At 37.3% G+C, this 11624-nt stretch overlaps 1 protein-coding gene across 1 annotated transcript; it reads right to left on the reverse strand.

Moving 5' to 3' along the window:
- Nucleotides 1–1010: 1010 nt before the first annotated feature.
- ankrd40 (ankyrin repeat domain 40) lies at nucleotides 1011–11614 on the reverse strand. The gene is made up of 5 exons (XM_079589604.1): nucleotides 11137–11614; nucleotides 8711–8859; nucleotides 6734–7297; nucleotides 5569–5750; nucleotides 1011–2436 (listed from the first exon to the last, which is right to left on the reverse strand). The coding sequence occupies exons 1-5, from the start codon at nucleotides 11268–11270 to the stop codon at nucleotides 2290–2292; spliced, it is 1176 nt and encodes a 391-aa protein (XP_079445730.1). The 5' UTR covers nucleotides 11271–11614; the 3' UTR covers nucleotides 1011–2289.
- Nucleotides 11615–11624: the final 10 nt, after the last annotated feature.

The following is an 11624-nucleotide window of genomic DNA, read 5'->3' on the forward strand; positions in this document are numbered from 1 at the left end:
TAGTTCCCGACTCCGATGTGAAAGAAATTCACAAGTTTGAATAAACAGAGGGTTTCTGTATCATAAAATTTGATCAAAAATCATCAATGCGCCTGTCACCAATTTTATATTTACAATTTAAATCAGACATTTCAATAAAATGCAAATGTAACAAGGTTTTATTTCCTGCAATCCCCCCCTTCTCTCCACAATATGGTCCTCAGAATTTCAAACTTTTCGTGAAAGCTAAATATTCTTGTGAAACTGATGTTTGAAACGGTAAACGTTGTATTGTGTAGTGTGGTGCAGTGACTCTGACATGCGGTGTGGAGCTCCACTGAGTGGAAACACTTCCTGCTGTCTGGAGTCTCGTTTCTTCAAGACTGAGCCTGTCCTCTATTGGTGAAGTTTAGCAATGGCATGTTGCACTACATTTTTGTTTTACCCAAAGAAAGATCTGTTCACATGCATTTACTTTCAAGGAAACATCTATCTATCTATCTATCTATCTATCTATCTATCTATCTATCTATCTATCTATCTATCTATCGTTCTGTCGATGTAGCCATCTATCTATCTTTTGGTCTGTCGCTCTATCTATCTATCATTCTGTCTGTCTGTCTATCGCTCTGTTGATCTATCTAGCCATCTTTCTGTCAAAATATCTATATATCGTTATGTTGATCTATCTATCATTCTATCTATGTTAAATTCAGTAAAAATTAACAAAAAGGTTCAATCAGTTAACAATACACTGTGTAATGATAATGTATTATGAATTAACAATGAACAATAGTATATTTAAAAAAATAGCATTATTCTAGAATAGATTGATAGATTCTGTAAATTGTCAATCATGTTAACCACACACATAAAAGCAAATTTCTGGAAATAGTTTCCCAGCTGTCTTTAAGTTAATTGAGAACATTTGAAAGAAAAGTAAATGAGATAAGTTTTATTTCAACTGAAGTGTATAATACTTCTTTTAATCGTCAGATTCTAGTATCATATATAATACTAAAACAATTGCACATTTTTATAAAAAAAACTTTAATTTCAATAATTTAACAATGTCTTTTCAAGGGGCTAATATTACGTCTGAACAATAGTAGCATATTGTTAACAAATGTTTAATGATCATATGCTTGGTTAGACAGTCAAACTCTCTGAGAAAAACTAAAAACAATTCGTAAGACAAATCTTTAGAAATTCTTCTTACAGTAACACAATCTCTATCGAGTCAAAAAGCTAATTTACAACAATGTAGTGTTTATGCACCGCTCCTAAACCTAACCTCGAGAATTCCCCAACTGCATGTTATCCAAACTGCAAAAAAAATAATAATTCTATGCTCAACATAATCAACAATGCAGCAAAATGTTTAGTAAAATGGCACTACTATAAGCACTATTTCTTAAACACAGGTCCTGCTTCTCAAATATGTGAGAATGAAGCATCGTAAGACTCCAAATGAAGCTCGCTGGAAGCTCTCTGTGGTTAAATATCCTATTATTCTTTTCCAATTAAGCTCATCCTAGGGGGAAAAAATTGTTTTTTTTTGCTACATTATTAAGTTCAAGAGAATCAAAAGATAATATTTTGCCTTCATACAAGACCATGAGGCCTCTCTGCTCCAAACAGTCCATGCTAGTTTACAGAACGAGTTTGTTACAGTGAAAATACAGCACTGAAGTTCTCACGGGTTAAATAAAAAGGATGCTTCCCCAATAATAGCAAGGTTTTGGTAAAGTGCACAGAGAGTTTTCTGGCAAACTAAATATTTATTGAATTAGAAGCATCGATATGAAATCAGCGTGGCTTCTTTCGATCAACGCAAGCATAAAACACACTAAACATACGTTTTATGAACCGATTCACCAGAATGTTGGACTGAACTTGAGATAGGACACTGTATGCTTGTTGGATGTACGATGAAATGTGCCTACTCTCACACAGTGACCCGATATGAAGGCAAGGCAGTAAGACAGATCTGAACGCACTCCAAGGCCCGACAGTATGCAAAATAACGTTTTCATATTTCCCCAAGTCCAATCGTGGCCTGGATGGATTTAAATATTCAAACTGAAGCGATGCAAAAACCCCATCCACCCCGGAGCAAGTCAAAGCCCGTATAACAAGCTGTCTATGGTTACAATGGAAGAGGAGGCACTAAGGATACATCTGTTAATGAAGGACAGGAGGAATAAGGCTAACATGTTATATCTGGTTACCAACCCAAAAGCAGGAGCATATTTTGGGATCCAAAATGTGTTTGGGATTTCAGGAAGCAGTCTCTAATGTGATGTGAAGCTAGTAGGTGAGCCTGGAGGCCTTCATGTTGTAGCAGGGCCTGTCGGTCAGACCTCCCTGACCTCCAGAGAACAGCGACAAGCCTTCGGTTTTCTCCAGAACCACCTCCAGCTCCTGGAAATCCTGTAGCCGTGCCACATCTTTATCCTGCCGAAGGAACATATGCACATTTAGACAGATGTAGTGTTGAATGATCTGGAAGTAGTGTCCATTGTTCTGTTGTTTTTGAGAGATGGAGCCATTCGATATGGCAGCAGAGACATTCCCATGATGCAGTAAGGTTGTCCAGGGTTGTACCCATCACTATCTGGTATAAACACTAAGAACTAAACTCCACCGGTGTCTGCAGTTGGATATAATAAAATGCACAACGTGGCCAAAAGCGCAAAGGCGTTTGCTTGTACAATTTCAGCCATTATTATCATGTTGGCCACTCTTTTTGAAGCTAGAACTGCCTCTACTACTCAATGTTAGAAAGCACTGTTTGGATTTACTATCTCAACAAACGTTGTCTGTAGATTTAGACGAGCTTAAACGAGAGAGGATTTTGCTCAACCAAACAGAATGTCACTTTTACGAAGCATCACGATGGCCCTTCAAGCGAACTAACCCAAGAGGAATGGATCCAAATCATCATTCCTTCACCAATAGCAAGAAATATGCATTTGCACAGGAAGATTTGTCTTTGTATTCATTCAAGTGCAAGATCGAACAACAGCACGACTTGCAAAACTTTCAAACATGTAGGAAACTATGTTGTCATGCCTAACAATGCTCTTAACTCTATTTTTTAAAATATTTTAAATAAAACTCGATATTTTTAAATTCAGCTTAGCTACAAGCATTTTATTGATTTTAGATGGTTACGGCATAATACCCAATATTAAGGACACACACATTTTTAGTAAAAACAAATTTTAATTTTTTTAATCAAATTTAAAGATATTGTTCATGACTTGTAAATTAAAGGTCTCATGACACGAGAGATCAATTTTGCCTTGATCTTTTGACATATAAGTGGTCTTTGTAACATTAAAACATCCAGTGAGTTTCATAGCTTAAAACATCCTCCTCATTATAAACAAAGCATATAATCAAGCTCAAAAATGGCTCGTTTTGATATTACGGGATTTGTCACGTCACATGGGCAAATACATTTGCACATGACTGCCTCCAGAGCAAGACACCCACACATAGTTATATTGAACCGAAACGGTACGGGCATCATGGTTCGGTGTATGAATTTACACGGAGAATACACGGTATAAAAATAAATAAAACTCGCGTGCAAATTAATTAATGTAATGCGGAACTACTGTTAGATACGCGGGTTCTTTATGGACACCTAATCTGTAGCCCCGCCTTAAACTAGGTTTGTTTATACTTTCGCCTGCCTCCGCAGCGTGAGCCTCCGATGACTGTGCACGCGCCTCCCAAAATGGACGAGGCATTTACTTCGCGCTCGCCGGTGTACTAGGCTATTCTTTGAAACAAGAGGGTGCGACTCGGTGTAATTGTCCTCTAAACCATCAGCGGCGAGAAGAAGTAAGGTACATTCGTGAATGTTTATTTTAGTACAACACTTTAGTACACCAAAACAGCAGTAAACCGGATTATTCCCTGTGACATTAGAAAAAATAATGGATATGAGAACGTAACCTACAACTAAATTAACGTTACATATTTTCTAAACATTTTGATTTAGTTTTGTGAACCTTTTTATAAAACATGGCCATTTATTTTTATTTAAAGGGCTTATGTCTGCTATTGTAGGCTCATTTAGTTAATGTAAGCAACTAATTTAGACGCAAGAACTGGGTGCCGGTGCGGTGAGATGTACATGCTCGGCCAGATTTGTCTCGAAATCGCGCATCTTCGGACGCGGAGCCGCGAGCGCTGTTACAAAAGAAGCCGTGCACTGCACACCGCCACGCGAAATGTGGCCTTGCACACCCAACGTGCACGACCGCCCACACCGCAATGATGACATTTTTGCCGCGCGCACCTTCGCGCCCGCCCATAAATAAGAAATGCTGTATTTTCAGTTTTATGGCTGATTGCCTTATTTTGTTTACAAGTTACAGATGGAGTCTGGAGATGGTGTGGGGTACTTATTTACATCTTACTTTACACACTTCAGGGCCGGCTTTTGCAGCTGCTCAGGGGAGAGACTGTATGACAAGTACAGACTTAGACATGCACAATAAAAAAAATTGCCTTCTGCATTTTTGTTTTGCTGTTCCCTCCATTGTACCGCACTCGTACCGAACCGTAATGTCTGAACCGAGGTATGAACCGAACCGTGACTTCTGTGTACCGCTCCACCCCTAATACAGATGCACGTTCAGTTTCTGACATACTCCACACGCTTGAGTCCGTCGACAACAGGAGAAGGAAAAGAGTGAAGGAACGTTCGCTTTGACGCGTCCAGTTTAAATGGCTTGTTAGTGTCTTCGGAAAGATCCCAGCGTCGGGAACAATTGTATGGTTTATTTTGATGGCCTCCTGGATCGTGTCGGAGAATTATATGTTTGTTCGGAGCATTTTTGTTTTGTAAAAGAGGCTCATAATGGAGAGTTCCCAAAGAATCTGACAGCAGCTGCATCACAAACCGTAAGTAAATGATTTCATAATGCATTGTCTGTAAATTAGTGTTTTACATGGATAATGTTTTCTAAACACTTACTCGCGTGCAATAGCGAGTGCGCTTTGATACTGTTTCCTATGCAATGGCGTTAGCCAATCATAACAGTGGCCGTTTACTGACAAGCCGTAAATGAGCTGCCCCTTAAAAACAGATCATTTCAGACAGAGGGTTGGAATAATAGTTTTTTTGCATACATATTTGCTTTTGTGCAAAAAACTTTATTAATATTTTGAGTGAACCTCAAGGAACATATTCAAATAATAAAAAACTGCACGTCATGACCTCTTTAAAGTTTAGTGCTGCGCGCTTTGGGGGCAGAATCTGCAATTTTTTTTTAAATTGAATCTCCAGATTTGCTGTGCTTGTTTGTAGGGCTGCACAATTTGGCCAGAAATATTGTGGTTATATGTTTTAATAATTGATATGTTTCTTTATTTTCAAACATTAAACCATCATATTTTGGCAGGCTTAGGTCAAACTGGTCATCTACTGCTTATTTAAATCGTTCCAAATCAGTCATTTATAAAGGTCCATCGCTGTCAGGATACTCCCTTAGAAGGCAGTCGGCTGCGAGGACCACAAGCATCCGATCTGGGCGAGTTGACTAAGCTGTTAATAGGCTCAGGCCTCACCTTTCTGAGCATAGTGTTGGGCAGCTTGCGGATCTTCTCCACGTGCTCTGCGCTGATGTCTAACTCGCGGCAGCAGACGCGGAGGAGGGCGCGATACGTCAGCTCCTGCCTGTCCAGCTCCACCTCGATGAAGTCGTTCTCTCTGACATTGGTGTTCTGGATGCGGACCTTCAGGACGAGCTCTGGGAAGAGACAGCGAGATTGTGACCCGAGGCATCTTTGTGAATTCCTCAAACCAGTCTGTTTGGTGAGATGTGCATTTACAGAAAGCGTGTGCAAACCTGTTCGTGGAGATCAGCTGCATTTAAGTCATGTTGGAATGAGCGCATCAAGTCAATATGTATAAGAACATCTGGTAAAATCCCTTAGATTTAAAGTGTATGACAGGGCAGCCAAGATTTACAGTAAAATAGATGCAAACAAATAAATTCAGATGTACTTATATATAGACACTGTTCAAAAGTTTGGGGTCGGTAAGTCTCGTTCACCAAGGCTGCATTTATTTGAAACATTATTACAACTTAATAACTGTTTTCTATTCAAATATATTTTGCAATGTAATTTATTCCTGTGATCAAAGCTGAATTCATAATGATTTTCATCATTACTCCAGTCTTCAGTGTCACATGATCCTTCAGAAATCATTCTACTAGTAATTTGATGCTCAAGAAACATTTCTGATTATTATGAATGTTGAAAACAGTTGTGTTGCTTAATATTTCTGTGGAAACGGATACTTTTTTCAGGGTTCTTCGGTGAATAGAAAGTTCAACAAAAAGAATTTATTTGAAATTATATATATATATATATATAAAATTATTCCCTATTGAAATATATGCACTCTAACATACATCTAGCTCTATACGTTCTGCTCTGTATGTTCTGCTATATTTATATGCATTAAATAAATAAATATATACACATTGATATGTAAATATATTTATATATAATTTGAACATAAAACATATGGTGGCAAACATTTTCTTTCATTATTTACAGTGTATCCTACACTGTAAATCTGCTTTCTTGCTACCTAGCAACCTCACCCTTCAGTGACACTATCTGCAGCACTTTTTTATGTGGAGGTGAAAGCGGAGATGTGTTGAGTCACATGACAGGGCACGGTTCGCAGACCAACAAGCTTCTTAACAAACCCACACTGTACCTTGAACGTTAACTGGAAAAGTGCTGGTGAAAAAGAAGGGCTGGAAGGCCGGCATGGAGCCACCGAGCTGGGAGCAGTTGATCTGCTGCGGGATGGACGGCTGCCGGGTGACCGTGGCGTTGGGAACCTGCGTCTGGCTGCTGCTGCTTCCGCCGGGAGAAGGAAGCGCGGGACACACTGGGCCGTTCTGTGCGATAGGATGAGCGTGTGTAAACTCGCAGTGGTTGGTGTGATGAGTCTCTGAGGAGAGCTCCATCGGCAGGCCGCCGTTGACCACGCCGTTCTGCTCCACCATGGGGACGTAGGGTAACTCCTGCGGGCTCTGGCTGTCTGTGTAAAGGCTCTTGGGCTGCTGATGCGGAGGCGGGAGCTGCTGCTCTTGCGTCGGCGACAGGGTCGCTGGTTCTGACTCCAGGGGCTCTGGGTGACTGTTGGTGCCGTTTTGCTGTGCTATGCTCAGGTTATCTTTATCTATCTTGCTGAACAGGAAGGGCGGGTTGGAAAGATAGTTTGGAATGATTGGCAGCTCTGATTCCTTCACCTCAGGCATGTCTTCCTCTTCCACTGGAGAAGGGGAGATAAACATGAATGTGACGGCGTAAGGGCATTATGACTGTACACGAAAGGTTTTCTGTTTATATTTGAACATTTTAAAGAAAAAAAATAACAAAAATGATAAATTACTACAAGAAATTAATAATTAAATTATACCGTAATGGCCGTTAATCGACAAATTGCCGAAATAAAGTGAAATAAAACAAATCAAAACTAGTTGTAAAAGTGAATGTACTGGATAATTTATTTTTTATTCTTTTTGAGATTTGCTAAAGATTACGTTTAATGATGTTATAAAATTATTAGTGTTTTTAAAGATTTAATTAATTTAAGCAAGATTTTAAAAAAATGAAAAAAGTGGAATAAGGAAGATTTTCTATTTTAATATGTATTTTAGTGTTTTTAGGAGTTGATTATATAAAAAAAGATAGGGATACAAAAAAGAAAATAGATAAACTCTATATTTTATATTTTAAATAAATAATAAAACGCTAAAAACTAAAATCAATAGTTTTTAATACAATATATATATATATATATAGTAGTCAACATTTGAAGTGGATCAAAACCTTTCATCAAAGTTATACATGAATTTTGAACAATACCCGTTCTTGTCTTTAATCAAATCAACTTCAACTTCAAATGTTGACTACTATATATATATATATTTAAATGTATAATCTAATCGCAATATACATTTTTTTTATAAAAAAAACTAAGATCAATAATTTGAAGTGCTACAAGTGAATTTAGGAATCACAACATTATATGTAATATAATAATAATTAAATGAAATAATAAAAATGATACAAAATTCATTTTGAGATTTGCTAAATATTACATTTAATATAGTAATTAAATTATTAGTGTTTTTAAATATTAGGCTAACTTTAAGTGAGCGTTATATGACGGCAAAGGTAATCTAAATGTAGAAATAGGGAAAATTAGCTAAATCAATGATCCAATATTGACAGATACATAATATTATTACTTATAAATAATAATAATAATAACAATAAATGTAATATTAGTCGACAACTAATGTGGCACTGAAATATTATGCATCTTGAACAAAAAAAAGTTTATTAAACCTTTTATTTAATTACTTGATTTTCTTTAAAATAATTTATTACAAATCTTTGATTTGATTTATAATTTATTTAACTTTAATACAAATATATATATATATATATATGGATTCATATTAATTATCTTATAAGAATTCACTAATTTCATTTGTATCGGTATTTACGAGGAATACATGATTTGTATTTATACATGCATCTACGTTATCCACACGCCTTTATATTCTAGTCAACAAAACACTTCGGCTAGATCATTCGAAATGTAAATGTCTAGACGGCTTTGAGAGTATCTGAGCATGTAATGCATCATGTCCTTTTTTTCCTCTAAAAAGCATACCTCCAAGCAGTCTTCTGATTTCAGGTTTAGAAGTGAGTTGAACGGCTAACTCCTCTTTCGCTGTTAGAACTTCTTTATCGGCTCCGGCGTTCAACAGATAGGCCACTATCTGTTTGTGGTTTCTTTTACAGGCCCAATGCAAACATGTCCTGGATGAACAGGGGACACCAGATTATCGTAAACATGACTTTCCACAGCGAATCAGTTTTAATGCATTCAGGCATTACTAAAACAAAGCAGTCAAGGCCTGGCATGAACGTCAGAACAAATCTAACACCTCAAGTCAGTTGATCAACGAATATCAGCAGTGAGAAAACCGAGAGCTTCACATGCTCCTAGAGACAAGCTCTCTTATTAAGCATTTCATGAATGATGCCGAGCTACGTGACTTAAAAGGTAAGGGCTATATCTATAGCAATCAGAAACCATTACGTTTTCATCAATCAGCTGTGAGGAAAGTGAAATATATCTGATGCATTATTAAAGCCACAACCCCTGTAACTCTCACTACACAATACAGCAGATTATGGTTATGTTTACATGACAATGACGCACTAAAAAAGGTTTGCGTACAGACGACAATGTTGTCAAACTGATCCCCGTTATTACGAATCCATGAAAACGACTAAAAACGCTGTATTATTCATCACTTTTTAAAGAAATAATACGCACATATAGACTGAACATGTAATACGCATGCACATGACATCACCGTTTTCACAATCGCGTTTACTTTTTGTAGTTTACATGGAGACGATAACGATATTTTCAAAAATGTGCACTTTGAAACCAGTTTTCAAAAGTTTGAGTTTTCAGGCCCCCAGAAGAACATCACTGTCGTGTACATGAATGACCAAAAAACGTTAAAAGATTTTCGCTTTTAGTTGAAAATGACGTTGTGTAAACGGCCCCTATAAACTGATGCAATTTTAGAGACAAACTTTCTTTTGCTGCTAATTGCTTTTTTATTATAGATTATAATTATGTATAATTCATATAATATAATTACACAATTATTATATGAATTGGTAATTAATATTAAACTTTGCATTTAAATGAATAAAAAAATATATAAATATATGCTTAAATAAAGCTTTTAAACTGATTAATCTTGTTTTCTTTCGAGCTCTTTGTGAACATATAGATCATTATTTAAAGGCATACTATGCAGTTTACATTTTTGTCAAACAGCGACCCCTAGAGTTAATTTACATCTAAATTCATTTAAATGCGAGCCCTAGAGTCACTGTGGAGTACTTGTATGTAACGTTACTGTCGTAGCGCGATCAGTTTCTCGTTTCCTTTTCCTTGACTCTTCCGAGTCCGACCGTGCTTTATTCGTCGACTCTGCCATGATTCACGTCTAAAATGCGTGCTAGTGTGTCTTTCTGCTTTATATGTTGTTGATGTATGTGACATCGTGCCATAAAGCAAGTCGTGATGGTTTTGCCAGCGGTGTCCCCCCTGCTTTGCTATCGGGATGATTCGCCCTACTACTAACTACTACGAGTTTGTTTACCATCGAAATGACTTCGAAGCTGTTATATTAAGGTACAAATCTTTCATAGTGTGCCTTTAAATTCAGTTACATTGAAATAATCAAGTTGCCTTCTCAATCTTTCAATGAAGCAGCAGTGTTTATTCCTGCCTTGTAAAGGCATTTAAATGAATGACATTTTTTTTAAACAGAGAAGTGAATTTTGCGGCTCTCTCGCTAGAAGGGAATCAAACTCTGAACCTCTCGGTTGGTTAACCCAGAAACGTTACAGAGAAAATGTCCCATTTTCATTCAAAAACCTTTTGAATGCACATCTACGATACGAGAATAAAATAAGAAAAACTATTAGAGAAAAATAACCTGCTGTCTGGAATACCCCCCAGTGTTTGCACTTTACAAGGAAATGTCTTCCTCGCTGTCTCTGCATGTTAAACTGAAAGTATTTTAACATTACATACTGCATTTTTCACCATATCAAGTGTGAAAAGCCTGTATAAGCAAATGGTGTCCCATGAATCTGACACTGGTGTCCTAGATCAATCTTTTAGATACATCGGACCCCCAAATATGATCATATTTGACCCCCCTTCCTAAAATGTTAAAGTTACCATGAAATTAAAATGGATATGTCATGTTTGTTAGATTTTTTTAAATAGAAAATTGCAGTGATTATTATAAATGATTTATCTGTGAACATTATCATCATTATTATTATTTTTAAATTCAACTTAAATTCCTGGCCCCTCGTCTAACGTATCCACGGTCGGTCGGTCGGGTATCAATCGTGGCCAGGAGCTCTCTTATCTTAAGAATAAAGGTAAAAATTGCACTCGAAGTAAATGTTAATATAAATGTACACTAGTAACGTAAAGTAAATAAAATAAGTGGTTTAGCCTGAGTCGGATCAGTGTTTATAAACGTTACGCACCATCCGTTGATCTCATTCTGAGAGTTGACGTTGACTCCGCTCTCCACTAAAGTCTTCACCTCATCGATGTCTCCGATGGCACTGGCCTCTCTCAGACGCTCCTGCAGCTCTTTATCCAGCGATGTCGTTGACATTATTCAAGTCTTTATGGAAATAAAAGCTTCATACGAACTGACACTGTGCTTTTGAGGCAGGAGACAAAAATAGACACTCAACTTGCTCCGCCGTGGCTTAAACTGTTGCGTGTTCCGGATGATTTTCGACAGAGAAGCGGAAGGAGTGTGTTTGAAGTCTTTAGAATGAAAGCAGATCAAAACGATACAGTATAATACATCGGGTTGTGTTAAAATAATCTTTTGCCGACTACTGCGATCCACTCATATCCGCTGCACCTCCCATGTTGGGGGCAATTTTCGGTGTAACACCTTCAGATCATGATCTTTGGTTCCGACTTACAATCGCCAGTGAACCATTCCCAAAAAAAACAA

This window comes from Phoxinus phoxinus (genome assembly GCF_949152265.1).
Source record: "Phoxinus phoxinus genome assembly, chromosome: 1".
Lineage (NCBI taxonomy): Eukaryota > Metazoa > Chordata > Actinopteri > Cypriniformes > Leuciscidae > Phoxinus > Phoxinus phoxinus.

Excerpts from the sequence above, each read along its gene's own strand:
- ankrd40 (XM_079589604.1), bottom strand. The coding sequence starts at position 11,270 with ATGTCAACGACATCGCTGGATAAAGAGCTGCAGGAGCGTCTGAGAGAG. Across the intron at positions 5,751-6,733 it reads TTTTCCAGTTAACGTTCAAG|AGCTCGTCCTGAAGGTCCGC; the intron begins GTACAGTGTGGG and ends GTCTCTTCCCAG. Across the intron at positions 2,437-5,568 it reads CCAACACTATGCTCAGAAAG|GATAAAGATGTGGCACGGCT; the intron begins GTGAGGCCTGAG and ends TTCCTTCGGCAG.